This window comes from Gastrolobium bilobum, unplaced genomic scaffold (genome assembly GCF_033153095.1).
Source record: "Gastrolobium bilobum isolate Gb01-03AN ecotype WA unplaced genomic scaffold, APGP_CSIRO_Gbil_v1 utg14709, whole genome shotgun sequence".
In the NCBI taxonomy this organism is placed as follows: Eukaryota; Viridiplantae; Streptophyta; class Magnoliopsida; order Fabales; family Fabaceae; genus Gastrolobium; species Gastrolobium bilobum.
The window spans coordinates 217,536-238,582 of record NW_026897963.1 but is presented as its reverse complement, the minus strand read 5'-3'; the positions used below and the strand labels follow the sequence as shown (position 1 = coordinate 238,582).

The window sequence follows — 21,047 nt, the reverse complement described above, 5'->3', positions numbered from 1 at the left end:
TGTAGTTCGCTAATTGTTGAGTTCTGCATGATACGTGTTGGCCTTTTCTCGCCTTAAAAAATGACACCACGTCGACCTTCCATTTTCCTACCATTATAATATAAAACAACACGAACAAAATCAGAATGTGAACTCATTCTTAAATATATTAATAAAGAAAAACACAAAATATAGTATGCATAAGCAAGTGAGACTGTATCAAAGACTAAGAAGTTGAGATGAAGAGTTGTGATGAATGTGGAGATGGAAGGTGTTTATATAAGAAAAATAGGTGGTATTCACGCCCAAAGTGGGCTGGAAAGGGGGCTGAGTCACGCCTAGATGAGGCTGGAATACCCTTTGATTCACGCCTGCATGGGGTGTGACTAATCACGCCTATTTTGGGCGTGAATGACGTGGAATTCACGCATAACATGGGCGTGAATTGTCCCGCCCATTTTGAGCGGGAATGACTGCAATAAATCCGAAAATAGTATTCAAACTGCAACCTATTCATAATTAATTATTAAAAGTGTAATATTGTAATTTTTTTGCCCTTATATGTGTGTGTAGGGACAAGATCAACTTATAATAGTGTAAAAGTTATATATCTTACACCAAATCATCTTAATAGTTGATTTCTTTAGCTCTGGCCCTTATAATTTATTGGGTAACATTAATTAATTAATTATTATTTCTGAATAAATTACAATGAAACAAAAAGCTACCAAATGATGGTAGCTGAGTTGATGCATAAGAGTTGAGCAGCGCGAGATAGAGCATGTGTTCGATCCTATCCAGTACCATCTTTGAGAGAGATTTAAAGTTTTAATTCTAGTCTCATCTCGAACACGATTGCCTCAGTGGAGGATACCTGTGATTTATATAAAAATAAATAAAAAATAAAATAAATAAAGCTATAACCCTAAATTTGTTTCTTAAAAATTTCTAAAATATCTATTCGCTTCTTGAGAGTTAAGTATTTATTCGATGTTATATTTATAATTTATTTTTGCTTATGAACTTTTACAATTATCTTTTTTATTTTTATTAAAATTAAATAAATGGTTATAGTGTTTATAAAATAATTGTGATCATTTATAAAAAAAAACATTTGTAAGCAAAAATAGGTCGCACACTCACACTAAAGAGTAACTAATTTGTGGGGAGAATTAATTGATGGAGACTTACGCTTTGTTTCGGAGTTGATTTTAGGAGAGGAAGGAAAGGAAATGGAGGGTTTTAATAAGTCCTTCCCTTGTTTGTGAGTTTAAAAATAATGAGGGGAAGAAATTAGAGATTTTTACTAAACCCTCCAAAATCCTCATTCTTCTTAAAATTAAAGTTCCCCCAATTTAGGGGGTTTAAGGGAGAAAATATTAAAAATTACTTATCTACCCTTAGCATTAAAATGTGAAAACTACATAAATGTAAATTATTTTTAAGTGTGACATTATTAGAAAAGTCTCAAATACCGACATAATTTATCGAGGAAATATATTTTGTCAAAAATATTGATGAAATTTTTGATGAAAATCATATACATCAAAAAATTTCTGTAAAAACTAAAGACGAAATTAGAGACGGAACCAGATTTTTACATAATCATTAAAATAATTTTCGTCCAAAATTTTGATAGGATCTAAATTCCGTCAAAACTTTCAACGGAAAATTTGCGTCCAAAATTTTGACGAAACACATTTCTATCGAAAAGTTTCAACATGAAATAATTACATCAAATTTTTTTACGGAAAACATTTCTATCAAAATTTCCCGCAAAAATTTTCGACGAAAAATATTTCCTTCAAAATTTGTGACTACAAATATTTTTGTAAAAATTTTGACGGAAATTTTTTTTATCAAAATTCTTTACAAAATCTAAATTTCACGAAAACATTTCCTTCAAAAAATTTCACAAAAAAAAGAATTGATCAAAAATTTTCACGAAAAATATTTCCATCAAAATTTAAAGATGGAAATTTTTCACGGAATCTAAAGAATTTTGATGAAATTTTTTTCCGTCAAAAATTTTCGATGGAAATGAGTTTCGCTAAAAATTTTGATGAAAATATTTTTCCTGAAAAATTTCCATGAATATTTTTTTTGTGAAATATTTTGAGGGACATGTTTTGACGAAATTTAGGTTTCGTAAAGAATTTTGATAAAAAAAAAATTCCGACAAATTTTTTAACAAAAATGTTTTTAGTCACAAATTTTGAAGAAAATATTTTTCGTCGAATATTTTTGCGGAAAATTTTGTTGAAAATATTTTCTATTAAAAAATTTGACATAATTGTTTTACGTCGAAACTTTTCGATGGAAATGTGTTTCGTCAAAATTTTGGACGAAAATTTTTCGTTGAAAGTTTTGACGGAATTTAGATTCTATCATTAATTTTTTCTGAATTTTTTTTCCGTAAAAAGGTTATGACAGTTATTATGGCAAAATCTGGTTCCGTATCTAATTTCGTATTTAGTTTTTACGGAAATTTTTTGATGTATATGATTTTCATCAAAAATTTCATCACTATTTTTGACAAAATATTTTTCATCAATAATTTCCGTTGGTATTTGAGACTTTTCTAATAACGTCACATTTAAAAATGATTTACATTTATGTAGTTATCAAATTTTAATATTTTTCTCCTTAAACCCCCTATATTGGAGGAACTTTAATTTTAAGAAGAAGAAAGATTTTGGAGGATTTAGTAAAAATCCTCAATTTCTTCCCCTCATTTTTTTAAACTCACAAACAAATTTACTAAAATTCTCTGTTTCCTTTCCTTTCCTCCTAAAACTAACTCATAGAGCCTTAAATAACGAAAAAAAATTTAAATCGACAGAATCCTCTAAGTCTCTTATACGGGTTCCACAGAGTTTTAACCAAATTAGTAAAGTTTTCGATAAATAGGTGGAAAAATCTAAAAATGAGAACTAATTGGTATTTCAAAAATCTTTCGAGGATCAAGATGATTTACCCATGAAACCTAGGCAAGAAAAACCTCAAAGATTTTTCCAAGCAATTGTGCATCAAGTACCATATATAATTAAGAGCGTTAATGCAGAATGAGGCTCACCTAGTTTTTCAATTCCCGAGTGTCGTATAGATTAAGAAAAGGTAGTGTTGTAAATAATATTGATTTAGTTTTTATTTAGTTTTTATTTAGTCATTTATTGTTGTATTGGGCCAAGCCCTTTGTTGTATTGGGCCAACCCCATTAGGTTAAAAGTAGGTCAAATATTCTCTATAAATAGAGAACCCTTTGTACAGATTATTTACAATTCTATAATATATTAGAATACCCTTTTTCAAGTTGGTATCAGAGCTCTCGATCTGAGGGCTTTGCTTCCGCACATATTATCTTCTTTTTTAACAAAACCCTAATTACTTTGCCTCTTGCAGCCATTAGCCGCCACCGGAAATTTTTTCCGGGGACCTTTTGGACCAAGGGGACCATTGTTGACCTTATTTTTCCTCTGATCTATCATTCTACGCAGTGTTCCTCCGCCACAAACGACCGAAACACCTCCGATCGCCTCCAATCAGATATGTCTTCACCGTTTGGACCACTTTCCGGCGACTTTTCAACCGCGACCACCCACAGACAGGTGCGCACTCACCGGACGACCACACCAGAAAAATCTCAGCCGGCGAAGCCCATCCACGCGCTCTCACGCGCCGCCCCTTTCCCGGCGAGTGAATCCCACGCGCAGCTCCTTTCTCCGGCGCGTGGAGGCGCGTGCGGCCGTGTTTTTGGACCGGACCACCACCATTCTTCTCGTCTTCTTGTCTTCTGTCTGGATCTGTAATTATTTTTCTGATCAGAGGTCATTTGATATTCTGTTTGGTTGATTTTATCGCTGGTTGTTAACTTTTTTTGTTAAAGAATGGCCGGGCATGATAGTTCTTCGATCTTATCTGGTAAGAGTACACGTTCTATATCTCTTCTTGCTTCTTGCACTGATTTTAAAACCTCGTGGATTTTGGATTCTGGTGCAACTGATCATATGGCTTGTCGTACTGAGTTGTTTTGTTCTTATCATCCTACTGTTGGTAGTCATACTATATCTGTAGCTGATGGATCCCATAAATCAGTTATTGGTTCTGGTAACATTCAAATTCAACCTTCCTTGTTTCTTAAAAATGTTCTTTATGTTCCTCAGCTTTCTACTAATCTTATCTCCACTCAAAAACTTACAACTGATTTGAATTGTTCTATCATATTTTTTCCTTCTCATTGTCTTATTCAGGATCTTACCACGAAGAAGACAATTGGAGTTGCTAATGAACAGGATGGGTTGTATCATCTCCTTCCAGACCATGCTAGCAAAAATCAGTTATTAATGACAAGTCATCCTTCTACTGCAGAGTCTATGATTTGGCTCCATCACAAGCGTCTCGGGCATCCACCATTTAGTCTTTTGAAGTCTATGTTCCCCTCTCTGTTTCTCAATAAGTCGGTTGAGACCTTTCATTGTGATGTTTGTGAATTTGCAAAACACCATCGAGTGTCATTTCCTTCTAGCACTATTAAAAGCAGGGAACCTTTTTCTCTTATCCATTCTGATGTTTGGGGCCCTTCTAAAGTGCACAGTGTTTCAGGTGCTAGGTGGTTTGTTTCTTTTATTGACAATTGTACTCGGATAACATGGATATACTTGATGAAAGACAAGTCTGAAGTACCAGAGATATTTATTCGGTTTCATCACATGGTTGAGACTCAGTTTGGTAAGGGTATTAAAAGACTCAGATCTGATAATGGTACTGAGTACGTCAATCAACGCCTGTCACAATTCATTTCAGACAGAGGTATGATTCATGAGCTCACATGTGTTGATACCCCTCAACAAAACGGGGTTGCTGAAAGGAAAAATCGTCACCTTCTTGAAGTTGCTAGAGCACTACTTTTTCAGACATCTGTTCCTAGTTCTTATTGGGGAAAAGCAGTATTAGCTGCAACTTTTTTGATCAACCGTTTACCTTCACGGGTCCTTAACAATATCCGTCCTATTCATTCCATGACTTCCTTCTTTCCTTCTGTTCCCATATTGCAGAGCCTTCCACCAAGAGTGCTTGGATGTGTTGCCTTTGTCCATGTTCATAAACAACATCGGAGTAAGTTGGATCCTAGGGCTCTTAAGTGTGTCTTCCTTGGTTATAACCCTTATAAAAAAGGGTACAAGTGTTATCATCCACCAAGTCGGAAATTTTTTGTTTCTATGGATGTCACCTTTCAAGAATCTGAATCTTATTTCCTGGGTCCTCATCGTCAGGGGGAGAATAGTTCTTCAGAAGACTCGTCCCCTTCCTTCTTTGAGTCTGGATCAATCTTCTCTCTTCCTAGTGTGTCTGCTCCTGGTGTGTCAGAACCTTCAAATACACCTGAGATACAACCCATACTATCTCACCAGCAACCTCAATCGTCTGAACCACTGGTAAGTCCTGAATCTCCTATTTCTTCTGAGTCTCCTGAATCTCCTGTTTCTGATTCTAATATTATTTCCTCTCATGATTTGTCTATTTCTTCTGATATCTCTAATGACTTACCCATTGCTTCTACTTCTGATGACTTCCCTATTGCTCTTAGAAAAGGAAAAAGATCTTGTCACAAGAAAACTTGTTCCTCCTGTCCCTCTTGTACTCAATACCCTATCTCCCACTTTGTTTCCTCTGCTAATCTTTCTGTGCAGCACAAAAGCTTTGTTTCAGCACTAGATTCTATTGCAATCCCAAAATCAGTACATGAAGCCTTGAAAGATAGGAATTGGGCTCAAGCTATGCAAGAGGAGATGAATGCTTTGGAGAAAAATAAAACATGGGAGGTTATTGATAGACCAAACGGAAAGAAAGCAGTAGGATGCAGATGGGTTTATGCCCTGAAATATAATTCTGATGGCACTCTTGAGAGATATAAGGCTCGATTAGTGGCCAAAGGTTACACTCAAACCTATGGCATTGATTATGAAGAAACCTTTGCTCCAGTTGCAAAGATGAATACAGTGAGAATCTTGTTATCCCTTGCTGCCCATTACAATTGGGATTTAAATCAATTTGATGTGAAAAATGCTTTCCTCAATGGTGAGTTAGAAGAAGAAGTCTACATGGAAATCCCGCCTGTTTTTGATTCTGTGAAGGGGAAAATAAAGTTTGTAGATTAAAAAAGGCCTTGTATGGATTGAAGCAGTCACCTCGTGCTTGGTTTGGAAGATTTACTAAGGTTATGATGACCTTAGGATACAGACAGAGCCAAGGAGATCACACTCTTTTCTTCAAGCACTCCCAAAATGGGAAGTTTATTGTGCTCCTTGTATATGTTGATGATATTATTATCACAGGTGATGATTTTATGGAGAGACAGATTCTGCAAACACGGCTTGCCTCTGAGTTTGAAATCAAAGACCTTGGGAAACTGAGATATTTCCTAGGGATAGAAGTAGCTCATTCAAGCAAAGGAATTTTTATCAGCCAGGGAAAATATGTTCTTGATCTTCTCAAAGAAGCAGGAAAGCTCGGGTGTAAGCCCTCTAATACTCCTATTGAGCAGAATCACAAGATGGGCTATGAAGAAGAGAGTTCTCCAGTTGATAAAGGACAATATCAACGGCTAGTTGGGAAATTGATATATCTGGCTCATACTAGACCAGACCTAGCTTATGCTGTTAGTGTTGTCAGTCAGTTTATGCACGATCCAAAAGAAAAACACATGCAGGCAGTAGAGAGAATTCTTCAGTATCTTAAAGGTACTCCTGGTAAAGGATTGTTATTCCGACGTGATGGCAATCTATCTTTAGAAGTCTACACAGATGCTGATTATGCTGGATCCGTGACTGACTGTCGTTCTACCACTGGTTATTGCATGTTTCTTTGCGGTAACTTGGTGACATGGAGAAGTAAGAAACAAGATGTGGTTGCCAGATCAAGTGCAGAAGCTGAATTTCGAGCTATGGCTCAAGGCATTTGTGAGTTACTGTGACTCTGAAAATTGTTCTTGATGATCTCAAAATAAAATGTGAGGGACCTATGAAGCTGCTATGTGATAATAAGTCCGCTATTTGTATAGCTCATAATCCAGTTCAACATGATCGGACTAAACATATTGAGGTTGACCGCCATTTCATCAAAGAGAAACTTGATAGCGGGTTGATTACCACTCCATACATTCCCAATGGGCGTCAATTGGCTGATCTATTAACAAAGGGGCTTCCTTCAGACAGATTTCAAGAACTTACTAGCAAGCTGGGAATGATAAATATCTATTCCTCAGCTTGAGGGGGAGTGTTGTAAATAATATTGATTTAGTTATTATTTAGTTTTTATTTAGTCATTTATTGTTGTATTGGGTCAAGCCCTTTGTTGTATTGGGCCAAGCCCATTAGGTTAAAAGTAGGTCAAATATTCTCTATAAATAGAGAACCCTTTGTACAGATTATTTACAATTCTATAATATATTAGAATACCCTTTTTCAAGTGGTAGGAAAAAGTATACATCAAGACTTCATTTAATCATTTGTTTATGTAACGTGAGGCCGAAGGAAATGTTACGTTTGGGTTGAAATTTTTACAAAATGTTAAGGTACTAGCCGTAAAGCCAGTTGAGCAACGATTTTTTTTTTTTTGTAAATAGTTGAGCAACGATTTTAGATAGCTGGTTGAATTGATTTTCTCTATAGATTGTCAACGAAATTCGAAATTGATGTTGAGAGCCTTGAATAAATATGCTCAAAACCTCTCTTCTGTAGGCCTAACCGGCCAAACTCGGTTAGAAATCCGAAAATCACACGTGCAAAGATTCAAGGTAATTAAGACCACAATTTGAGTTTTAATATCTCATTTTCAAAGCGAATCATATTTCATTCTTTGGCATACCTTTCAACTTGTTCAAACACTTTCGTGCTTTTTTTTCTCCTTTCCTCTATCAATCTCCTCCTAACTTTACCACTTGCCCTCCTTTTTTCCAATGTACTAACTATAAAATGGATTCCTAAAGTTTCAAAGTTAGTATCAACTATCAAGGCCCCATAAACCATTATATATCCTTTGATGATTCAAAATAATTTGCAGTTTTGATCCTCTCTAGATGGGATGCATAGAAAAATAAGGCCTTTATATGCTAGTGCTCTTCTTCTACTTCTATGCCTTCACCTTCAGTTGCTTTCTGGGATTGCAGCTCGGACACTTGAGGTTCAGAAGTTAGATAGCACTGTTCGAAGGATGTGGACAATGATGCATTCAGGGCCAAGCCCTGGTGGAAAAGGTCATAAACTCAGGACTCATGATGCCCGAACTCGAAGACAGCTTAAAGAATCTGGTCCAAGTCCTGGCATTGGACACTAATTACCATAATTGGACAATAACATGTAAGAAAATATCTAGTAGTTTCCTTTCTATTTCTGGAGATGATGTTGATATGGGACTCAGATAGTAGAATGTTATGGTGTTTCTTTTAATATAACTCATTTAAATGTTATCAGAATATTGAGAATATCTGAGGAGTACCAGATTAAAGTTCATTGGTTCATTAGAAAAACAGCTAAGACAAAGATGCTACACTATCAACACACAGCTAATAAATTTGGAGTAATTGCCTGCTGATAGAACTATAATTTCCCCCTCTTATTAGTTACGTTGACCATTTGAGGTTTATCATACATGAACTCATTACTAATCACGTTACAATATCAACAACTATATAATTCGGATCACCTGCCCAATTGGTTATTTGATTATGTCCAAATCTAATAACCCCCCCAAAAAAATTAATCTTCTTTATTTTACATGAAATTAAAAAAAAAAAAGAGGAAATTATTGAACTTAGTCCCCTCATTACCGGTGTTCTTTATCTTTGTCAACCCCACTTAAAATATTCAAGCTCCTTACCTTCAAATCCTTACCTGCCCAATTGATTATTTTATGTCCAAGTCTAATAACCCATAGAAAAAAATTAATCTTCTTTATTTTACATGAAATTAAAAAAAAAAAAAGGAAATTATTGAACTTAGTCCCCTCATTACCGGTGTTCTTTATCTTTGTCAACCCCACTTAAAATATTCAAGCTCCTTACCTTCATATCCTTAACAAAATGTAAACGGTAGAACTTTACGGTAGAAATTATTCGAGCAGTTTCATATGATGTGAAAATATCACATCACCTTTGTCTTTTGGATCACTTCAACTTGAACGCGTTAGGTGGATATGTTAACTTGCAATTATGTTGATACTTGAACAAACTTGTATATAGGTAAGGTGCATAGACTAGACAGAGACTGTTCTGATTGATTGGAATGAAACAGACAAGTGCTACTGCTTTGAATTCCATCTTCAGTGAGAAAACTTCCCGGGTCAGATTCTTGAGTGATAATGTTCTTCATCATATGGCTAACCTGCATGATAATCTTGTGAGCATTATTGATCTGATACAATCACAATCTCAAGTTGCTATCTGTATTCACTTATTCACTTTTTTCTCCCGGACCTGCTGCAATTTAATCTTAAGGCAAAGTACATTAGTACACAAAGAATGACGCTGGTCATCGGATGTCCAAGAAATCCAAGGGGGGCGGGGTTGGTAATTAGTTACAGCTTCATTGGGTTCAGATCATTTTAATTGTATCAGAGAAACCGTAAGCTCCCAAGCAGTGGGAGGAGCCCAGCCTATTTCAGTTTACTAATCCTTCAACAGATTTGGTAGACACTACACTTCCTGCATCCATCCCCAAGCTGTTTATAGACTGGAAATGATTGATTTATGACCTAGCGCGTGATGCCTAGGTATAATATAATTACAATCAAGGAGAATCACATTGGCAATGCATAAATGAAATTGCACTAGTAGTTACCGTTGAAATACGTGCTTTTAAATAACTTTTAAGCTAAAAGTTTTATGTAACTATCAAATAATTTTTAACTTTTTTTTTAACTTTAATTTATAAATAGTTTCTAACTTAGAAAAAATATCTAAACAGACTCTAAAATCCACACCTTAAATCAAAGATGGAGTGAAATAAGGTTCGCCTTAAACTTACATTGTCATTCCAGAACCCGACAAAATGATTTTAATATATATATATATATATATATATATATATATATATATATATATATACTTTTTAAAGATATACATTTTAAACGAATTATGTAGTACTGATGTGCCATTTACAATAGTTTTTGTAAATAACAGTTTTAATTATCTTAATATCAAACCCACTTGTCAAAAAAACAAAAATATAATATGATAAATGAAAAGTAAAATATTTCTTACGTTAAATATTTATTTTTTTATGTAAATAAAAGCATTTAATAGAAAATATTAATTGTTCTTTTAGAAATATATTTAGTCACTTGTTAACAAAATCTTATCTTTCATAGTAACAATTGACAAAATAATCACATTATTTTATTGTTTTTATGTTCCGAAGTGTATGGTCTCAATAATATGTTTAATTAGGACCACAATTTTTTTTTTAAAAAAAAAATTGAAGAATGAAAGCAACATAAAGGTGTGAAATGGATGACAAAGAGAGCGTATAAGTGGGGGAGCTGCTTAGGCACCACCAACTTCATAGCTAACTTAAGAAAAATTTCGCACCAACATAAAGAATGATTGGCGGCTTGGCGCCATGGAACCACATTCTCTCATACCATAAGTCAACAATAATGCGTGCCTTGCCAGCTCCGCAGCTGATGGAATACTCGTGCAAAATTTGTGTAAATAACAACTTGAATAGGTTAAATTAATCAAACAATAAATACATTATTATTTTATATTAGGGAATAACATCTGTTATTTTAAAAGATATAAGCTTATTAATCAACGGTTATAATTTATTGAATCAAAATTATTAATTAATTAATAATAAATTTAGCCCATTAAATTTGACCCAATAGATTATAACCGTTAATGGACGGAAATCAACGGTTAGGATCTAAAATTATATAAGTTTATATCCTTTAAAAGGATAGATGTTTTTCCCTTTATATTATATACTCATTAGTTTTTATCACATTATAATGTGTTTATTATTGATTACTTTACCAAGGTTGTATGGAAAAAATCCTCCACAGGTATTTCTCATTAGGTAGTTTTACTTTTCTATCCACAATTCCAGATATAAGATATTATCTTATCATGATTCATCATTCATCTGAGCTTCTTCACCACATTCTTGTTATTTAAGGTGGCATTGCATTCTTTTGGTATATTAAGGCAAGTTATAAAAATGTTAATAGTAACTGGGATTGGTTCAATTCAATAATAATAATAATAATAATAATAATAATAATAATAATAATAATATTTAACGTGTATTTAATTTGTGACAACTGACGAGCAGTAATGTAAGACAAATTGAAAAAAAAAAATTCCTCTTGTTAAGATTTCTTGATTATCAAATGACAACTAATAGTATTCTTATTATTAGTAGGGTGCTCTTTTGATAAACAAATAATTGTACTTCTTAAAAAAGAAAAAACAATAGTATTTTCTTGCCAATATACTCTTTTAATAAGCAAATGCTAATGAAGAATATATTGTTTTTGAAAAGGTATTTCCTTTATGAACTTAGAGCACTCTTTTAAGACAGAGTACCAGTCAATTCAAATATAAAAATCTATTCATAACTAAAAAAAAAATACAAAATTAAATAATTCTATATAAATCCTTTTATTTTGAAAATTGAAACTAACTTTGAGGAGTACCCCACCCCATCTCTGACCAATGAACCATCATTGTTCATTGAAAGAAAAGTCTCTGAGACGATCAACCCGCTTAGTACAATATATGTGGGGCTGTCTTTGAAAAATCGATAAAAATGACTGCCATTCTCTCCAGTTGTGGACCAACTAATTAAATAGATACCCAACCCTATATCTCCCATTTCTTGCAACGAATATCATCAAAATTTGCCATATAAAGGTAGCGATTCATGTTTAATAGATTTCACATTGGATGTCAATCTTTTCTTGTTCGACTCTCACAATCGAAGTTCATTTATCTTAAAATATATTGGCGGATCCTAGAATTTTAGAAATCTGTATAAAATCCATCTACATACTTAGGATAAATACCGATGCGCTTAAGTTTAGTGTATTGATAGCACAAAAAAAATTTCCCAGCAAATCAGACGCAACCATCACATCAAAAGAGATATCACTTTTGTGTTCTTATTTAATTTATGGGCCTGCAATTTCTTATATTTCATTTTTGTTACCGACAGAAAAAAAAGTGAAATTCATCTTAAAAAAATAGAAAATAGAAAAGAAATTAATACGGATATCAAAGTAAGAGTGATAGAAAAAAAGACTTCTCATGCAATGTTAGAAGTCTTTTTTTTCCTTAATTTATATGGTGTTATAAAGTACTATGTATGGTTTTATTTGAAAAAAGAGTAAATACCCTTTTTCGTCCCTGGAAATATTTGCGAAGCACAATTTAGTCTCTCGGTTTAAAAAAGTCACATTTCAGTGTTTCATCTTTGAAAAAAAGGGCCACGTTCGTCCTTCCGTTAGTTGGCATCTAACGGCCCAACTAACGGTGCACACGTGGACCGTTACTTTGCTGAGTCACCGTTAAGTATGCCAGCTTGGAAGTAAAACGACGCCGTTTTGAAGGATCCTTATGTCTTGTTGGAGTTTTGAACAGCTGAAGGTCCTATTTGGTCCCTGACAAATTTATCGAGGCCCTATTTGGTCCTTAACACTAAAAAATCACCATTGCAGCAAACCTTTCAAACCACCAGTGCAGCAAACCAAGGCTTATGCTATTGGCAAGGCTTATGCTCTTCGATCATAGAGGAAAAAAGTTTCATTGTGGGTTCTTAGTGTTAAGGAAAAAAGTTTCATTGTGGGCTCTTCGACCATATATTTGTCCTTCCTACTCCACCTATTTGATGTTGATTTCCAAGCCTCCTTCACACTTAACTGTCTCAACAATGAACCCGAACTTTGCATTGTCTCTTTGACACCCCTTATGGATGATATATCCAAATTGAAGTTCACTATTACTTAGTGAAGAGATAGAACAAGAGAGAGGGGGAGGGTAGGGTGGGTGCCAAGAGTGCTTGAGTGCAGTGGAGGTTTTTTTGGGCAGGTTATTATAGCAGAGGGAAAACAGACTGCAAAGTTTGGGGGTAACTATTGTGCAAATTGAAGTGTCACGAGAATCCCTGGCTAGTTGTGGCTTTACTCAAACATGATGTTGTAGTCTGTTTTGATGATGATTTATGTACGGTCATTTCTCATCTAATCTGATTCAGATTCTTTTGTATATTAGTAACAATAGTTTAACATTTTTGACATGATAAACTGACTCATATGTATTGTTACACATGATTAAGATAAAACAAATTAGTAAATGATGAGTTACCTCATGCCACATGATGCACATGATGTAAAGTGGTCCATCTATAAAAAAATCATATCCACAGTCCTCAGTGCCATTAGATCTGTTTATTGATAGATTCCCAGAGAATATGGTTGCAACTTTGCAAGCCATGCCATCATGGGTAAACACATGGGTCTAAGAACAATGTTTCCATACATAGTCCTTTTGCATTGTCACATCAATATATCATGAAGTTTGATGCATAGTATTAATTGATGGTATTAAATATTTTACCGCTCCCACTTACATTGTTACTTTCTGAAGTTCATATTAAGGCACCTCACTTCCACCAAAGCAGTGTCACAAATGGAGCTAGGGGGAGGGAGTAACTCTATATCATTCTGGTTTTTGTGTGAAGATGAATTTTAGTTTTTTAGCAGGAAGCTGCATCCTCACCTTCCAAATAAAAAATATTGATTGGCTTAGAGATCTGAGCTAACAGGCATATGAGGCCATTAATGAAACAGTGCAAGTTTAGCATGTAGAAAATACAAGAAACATATATATATACTATCCACATCTAATATACCATTAAAGTATCTCAGAAATTATTAGATTAACACTTGACCCTAGTCCCAATATAGATAATGTTATCACTATCAGTTATCATCCTTCTCCATGGGGCTGATAGTGTGAAAATTTGGAGGGTAAAAATATCATTTAATTAGCATATATTAGAATATTGCACCAATGTATCTTATATATTAAAAGAAAAAACTATTTGGCTTCTTTATTTGTCATTCACTTGTCTTCAGTGGTCAGGTAAACAGCAAAGAATCCTGCCTAGACAGCCTATAATAATAATAATAATAATAATTTTAATATAAAAAACAAAAATATTAGCAAAACAGTACTTTATTTATTATAATGTTACGTATGAAGATTATGGGGAAGGTGTCAGAAATCAGAATTGGGACCCCCCCATATATTGGGTCTTGTTTTGCTTTTAGTGTTAAGGACCAAATAGGGCCTCGATAAATTTGTCAGGGACCAAATAGGACCTTCAGCTGTTCAAAACTCCAACAAGACATAAGGCACCTTCAAAACGGCGTCGTTTTACTTCCAAGCTGGCATACTTAACGGTGACTCAGCAAAGTAACGGTCCACGTGTGCACCGTTAGTTGGGCCGTTAGATGCCAACTAACGGAAGGACAAACGTGGCCCTTTTTTTCAAAGATGAAACACTGAAATGTGACTTTTTTAAACCGAGGGACTAAATTGTGCTTCGCAAATATTTCCAGGGACGAAAAAGGGTATTTACTCTTGAAAAAATTTATATGCTGGTTAATGTCTTTATGATTATAACTAGTGAATTACCTGTGCGATGCCCGGGGAAAAAAGAATAAAATTGTTGTCGCCCGTCGTTGGTTAATCATCGCTGTTTGTAAATCAACACCTTCATCTTAGCGTAAAGCTCTGAATTATAATATGCTGGAGATGTATGAAAAAATACACAAAAACTTTGAAAAATAACAAAAAAACACAAAAAAAATACCTGTTACTTGAGACATATCTGAAATAGAAAAAAATTATCGTGGTATTTTTGTACTTGAAAAAACTACAGCATTCACGCAAAACTTTGAAAATAACAACTTGCCATCTTATTGAATGAAGTCAAAAATGCTACAGAATCCAGGACAATGAATACAGCCAGTGCGACCAATAAATTTTCGCTGTTTTTTTTCTATCTTGCATTCCTCGGGCAAAAAGAACACGTCCAACAACCTACCAAAACCAAAAACAAAACAACCATAAATTATATTGGATGAACACTATTTGAGAAGAGAAATTACAAATTAATATAGCAAGCAAGGAATAAAAAAAATTAGAGATCGCATTACAGATCCCAGATTGGTCATTAAACACATAACACTTATATTTTAAGATGTAGAAGAAATAGAATGAAAGAAATATAATCTTACAGTGGACAAAAAGAACTACACTAATTTTTGAAATACTTCCTTGTAGACAATGTTAAAGGTGTTCTCTGTAACACAACTATTATCATCAAGTATCAATATCTTCAATCCCTGTTTACTCTTTACTCTAGATAGTGCCACATATAATTGTCCATGAGTGAAGACAGGTTTAGGGAGATAAATGCCAACATGAGAAAGAGATTGTCCTTGACTCTTGTTGATAGTCATGGCAAATGAAACAGTCAAAGGGAATTGTCTTCTTTGGAAATATACAGGAAATGTATGATTGGATGGGCTCATCGTCATTCTAGGGATCAAAACACTCTCACCTATATTGCTTCCTGTAAGAACAGTTGCCTCAACAACATGACTGCCCAATCGTGAAATGAGCAGTCTTGTGCCATTGCACAAACCTCTTGATTGATCAATATTTCTCAACAGCATAACTGGCACATTAACCTTAAGAGTTAATTTATGTTCAGGAAGACCCGAGCATGAGAAGGTATTTAAAATATCAGGTGAGAATTCGTTGTCCTCAAGTTCAGAATTAGCATCCTGCTTCAGCACATTATCTGTCGAAAGTCACCTCCCATAACAACTACCTTTCCACCAAATGGCTTATCAAAACAACCGGTATCAGAAAATCTCAGAATATCCCTTAGTGTTTTGTCCAAAGCCTCAAAGCAAAATCTGTGTACCATTGGGGCTTCGTCCCAAATGATTAATTTAAGTGTGTCATCCTGCTTGTCTGTTGATGTCGAATTCATCCTGGATATATTCGATCCCAGAAAGTCTGCAGGGGAAAAAAACATTGATGCAAGGGCATATTTACAAACGCCAAAACTAATTATGTATACGAAAAATAAATTAACGAAAAAGCTTACCTGCCAAGGGAGCAGGAATTCAAATGAGTCATATTTTCTAAGGTCGTCGGAGAGGACGTATTACCGTCTGTAGGGGAGTAAATACATAACCTATCACCAAAACGACCATTATTCCTTCTTTTACTCGAAGGAGTTAGTGTTTCTAATGGATTTTTTCTCATAATGAATGGTATGCAAATGGAACTCTGGAATTTTCGCAAAGGTACAACGCAGTATGAGTTGAGTCGTTTCACTTTAAGATTTCATTCTAAACGAAAAAAGCAGAAAAAAATGAAAAAAGAACGCTCATGATTAATTTTTACTACAAAAGATGAATGGGGTAATGAAGTTGAATCTGGGAATCATAAAAAGACATTTAATTATCTTTACTTTGTAGTCATAAAAGCATGTTAAAAGACTTCTCATTTACCAACAATAATCATCTTGGAAAGAAGACGAAAGGTCTTTTAATTAAAAAACAATCATTTAATAGACTTCTCATTTAAAAGACTTCTCATTTACCAACCCATTTAAGAGTTATGTAACCTTTTGGAATTTTGATTTTCGCAATTCTAAAATTAATTTTCGAATTCTGGCTCCATTAATTAAAAAATTGTAGTTTCGTGTACAGCAATAAAAGCATGAAGCAACACACATCATCATCATTATTTATACACAACTTCCAAAATGAACTTGAAAAGTCTCTTTTCTTATTTGAATTCAAATTATAACATTAAATGCACATAACGATTACCAATGTATAAAGATGTGGAAGACATTGGTGAAAAATATGAAAAACAATTATCTAATTGGATAATTAATATGCATGTTCGATTTAACAAAAATACCAAAAGAAGAAAGTTTTTAAATTTTCTTAAGTGTGAACACATTGGTGAAACTGAATCTGGGAGTCACATTTCATGAAACTTTTCATTGATGTTTTTTCCCTTGAAAAAAAATGGCGCTAGACATAATAACGATTAAATCATTTATAATTTTTATTCTAAACGAAAAAAGGAGAAAAAATGAAAAAAGAACGCTCAGGATTAATTTTTACTACAAAAGATGAATGGGCTAATGAAGTTGAATCTGGGAATCATAAAAAGACATTTAATTATCTTTACTTTGTAGTCATAAAAGCATGTTAAAAGACTTCTAATTTACCAACAATAATCATCATGGAAAGAATACAGAAGGTCTTTTCCTTTATAGACGGTTGGTTATTTATTGTTATGTTTTAATTTTTTGTGCACCCAATCATTAAAGATTGCATTAAAACTTTGCTTTTTAATTGCAATGCATAACTATAATTTATTAATAATAAATTTCTCATTATTGGAATTAGTCAAATATTGAAGAAAAAAATGGCGATAGACAAATAAGAATTAATGACCTATTAGTTATTATATGAGTCAATGAATCTACTATGAATTTTAAAATAATGATGATTAAATCAATTAATGGTGTTATAACTCTCTCACATGTTTTGAGAGCAATTTATGTTTATTCCCTTATCGAGAAACTATATAGTTATATTTTGACAGCAATTTAAGAGTGTCGTTTGGACTCCCAAAACAACTTTTCGTGTTCCAATGCACACACCTTATCACATAGAAAATCACGTTAACAACATTTTAAATTATTCAAAATCCAAGCCGGAGAAGCAAATATATAATAATATTATAATCCATTCCAATATTGTTGTACCGAATGGAACAAAAAGTCCACAAAATTAACATTTCTATCACGAACATGCATCTGAATACTTCGCAAAACAGTTTAACCAAAAATATTCTTTCGACCAAATTGTCGTCTGTATCAACACATACAACTCGCAATAAGTCAAGGATCTCCTTCCTCCGGTTTTGTGTCTCCAGCTTTACCATCAAACCTATTCCAAAATATTTTTTCCCACGTGTCAGCGAATAATGCAATAAGGATTACAATATAAATGACTAAAGTACATAACACACTGAGAATTTACGGGATGGGACTTAACTCTTTCTCCAGTTTAATCTTTTTCAAAGGACGGACAATAGAAGAATTACACTTGGCTTCAACACTATTAAGAAAATTCGGAGAGGGTGACAACAAAGACAGAGACACATCTGCATCTCCTGTACTCTCACAGGTTTGACTCTCAACATCCTGAAAAAAAAAGTCAAAAATGTCACAAATGTATGTTTATGGAAACGGACAAAAACTTCATTCAATTGTTGTTGTTAACTTAGAGCAACTCGTCCACGTTCTTGTGATACAACATCATTGTCCTCGGTGTTATCAAACAAGGTCTCATCCTGCATTATTTTTTAAAAAAACGTAAAAATTCAAACCAAATAAACAAACGACATACATTCGTTAACAACATCATGTAACAAAAATAAAAAACGCAACAAATAAAAGACCTTAATTTAGAACGACATACATTAAACTCCATCACAGACTTAAGAAATGACTGGATAATAGATTCGCTGTTGCAAACCCTTGAAACTTGATATTTTGGCTCGTTCAATGAGTCTAAATGCTTTTTTTTCACATTGACCTTAAACAACATGGATTTCTCATTGAGAATGTTCAGTTCTTCTGGATAGAGCTCCAAATCAGCACCCTACAGGAAAAAAAGGAAAAAAATTTAAAAAGAAAACATATCACAAAGGAATTCCAAAGTACAAATACAATGAACGGATGACAAAATGCTTGAAATAAGTATAAAACCCGCTTGAAATGTTGTTCCCGTATTTCAGCAGCACCCATTCCTAATAAAGCTACACAGTCTTTATCAAACAGTATGAAAGAGGCAGAATCTGTGTTACCTACCACCCTGACTTGAACACTAAACCTGTCACACACGACAAACAACAGTCAACAAATAAGTACATAACACACTGATTTTTTTCGTCTCAAAAAAACTCACAAAATAATACTTACTTAGGACAATAATCGTCCCAGTGTTTTTGACAATTCTTACAAAACCATTTTTCAAAATCCTCGCATACAGAATACGGGCATTTCTTGTAGGACTTGTACCACTAGTTGTACTTCGACTCAATTGATTTTATTGTTCCATAAGTAATGCAAGTAGTAATCTCACTGCAATTCTTGATATCACAAATAGACTTTCTCTCTGTGTCTTTCAGAAAATCATTTTCCAAAGAATACGACGATTGGCTGGACAACTGAGTCAACCTCATACTGTTATCTATTGGATACGACAGCCTAAAACGCAACACAACAACAAAATGATCACCGAACAGCAAGTTAAACTCATAATGAAGCGTAGTGTTAATAAAATGCGTGTGTTTAATTTTTTTTCCCTTTTTTTTAACGAAGCGCGCAAAGAGAATGCTCACTTATTTTTGAACTCCACGATTTCAGGAAGACTAGAATCAAATAGAATTCTCGTCGTATATTTTGTATTTGTTATCCCTATCTTACCTAATCAATCAAGAAAACTTTAGTAACGGAGATTCAGAACACACAAATTAAAAAAATGAAATATATTAAGCACAAATTATTGAAAATACCCCTGAAACCCTTAATCCTTGCAAGCTGGACGATCACAACGTTTTGAGGAGAATCGTTATTTTCCAACAATGACTGAACTTTATCTACATGCTGCTCCCACAAAGTACATTCGAGCTTGTGACCCCTATTTCACGAAAGTTGGAAGAAATAAAAATATATTTAATCTGAAAATATACTCCATAATAATCACACAAACATACCAGAGGTCATCAAGTTCCAACACAACCATTTTTGTTTTTCTGCCAGACACAACATGCTCACGAACGTCTCCAATACATGACAGCAAACTGATGACGTCTACAGAGAGGAGAAGTTGAACACTTATCATAGACATTAACACATAAAATACAAACGACAAACACAGACAAAAAACATTACCTACTAAATAAGGAGAGTCAGTTGATTCCCTCTCTATCACGTCAAAATCAACAAAACTAAATCCATTAGCAGGAATAGTAGCATCTTCAGTCGATTTAACATCGGTCCTCAAGTTGAACGATAGCCGATAATCATGTCTAGTTGGCCTGAAGGAATCACTGTTCAACCCAACGCCAAAATTTCTTATAAAATAGACATCCCTTCGCAAATTTTTTTACGGACATTCAGAGTTCCCTTGACAGTAGCATGTATCCTTCCACCCTACAAAAAAGATACATTAGATACATTCACACAAGGACCGTAAATGAAATAAACAATTAAAAAATAACAGAACGAAAAGCATTACCTTCTCGTCTAATAGAACCATGTCCAGATTGTCGTCAATAATTTTTTGCTGAAAATTAGGAACATTTCAGGTCCTAATAACCTGCACCTTAATCCTCCACTCCTCCTTCGACGGATTAAGATCCTTAATGAAATCATACCTCGAGTACATATTTCGCTCTGAAAAAGATTGAGCAGATGAATATGCAACAAAATCAGAAATTGAACAGGATGCGAAGGGAATACGCTCTAATGGAGTTGGGTCATACAAAAAAGTGAGGGCGTTTTTAGTTTGTGATGAAATGGAGTTGGGTCATGGAGCAACTGCATAGTTATATTTTGACAGCAATTTAAGTGTGTCATTTTGACTCCCAAAACAGCTTTTCGTGTTCCAATGCACTCATTTAAGAGTTATGTAACCTTTCAAATTCTGGCTCCATTAATTAAAAAAGGGTTTAGGGTTTATCGTATTCAATGATTGTTTTTTTTCGTGTACAGCAATAAAAGCATGAAGCAAGACAAATCATCATCATTATTTATACACAACTTCCAAAATGGACTTGAAAAGTCTCTTTTCTTATTTGAATTCAAATTATAACATTCAATGCACATAACGATTACCAATGTATAAAGATGTGGAAGACATTCGTGAAAAATAAGAAAAACATTTATTTTATTTTA

The 21,047-nt window shown here is 33.9% G+C and overlaps 1 protein-coding gene across 1 annotated transcript; it reads right to left on the bottom strand.

The window, feature by feature from the left end:
* Positions 1 to 15,294: 15,294 nt before the first annotated feature.
* Positions 15,295 to 20,409, bottom strand: LOC133311822 (uncharacterized). Its single transcript, XM_061512930.1, has 12 exons — positions 20,389 to 20,409; positions 20,239 to 20,303; positions 20,043 to 20,188; positions 19,865 to 19,961; positions 19,664 to 19,788; positions 19,490 to 19,574; positions 19,179 to 19,355; positions 18,855 to 18,978; positions 18,565 to 18,747; positions 18,377 to 18,436; positions 18,174 to 18,287; positions 15,295 to 15,831 (listed from the first exon to the last, which is right to left on the bottom strand). The coding sequence occupies exons 1-12, from the start codon at positions 20,407 to 20,409 to the stop codon at positions 15,295 to 15,297; spliced, it is 1,734 nt and encodes a 577-aa protein (XP_061368914.1).
* Positions 20,410 to 21,047: the final 638 nt, after the last annotated feature.

Coding starts and splice junctions, on each gene's coding strand:
- LOC133311822 (XM_061512930.1), bottom strand. CDS start 20,409: ATGGTTCTATTAGACGAGAAG. Junction 19,356..19,489: donor ATCGTGGAGTTCAAAAATAA/GTGAGCATTCTC, acceptor GTTGCGTTTTAG/GCTGTCGTATCCAATAGATA. Junction 18,748..18,854: donor GGGAACAACATTTCAAGCGG/GTTTTATACTTA, acceptor TTTTTCCTGTAG/GGTGCTGATTTGGAGCTCTA.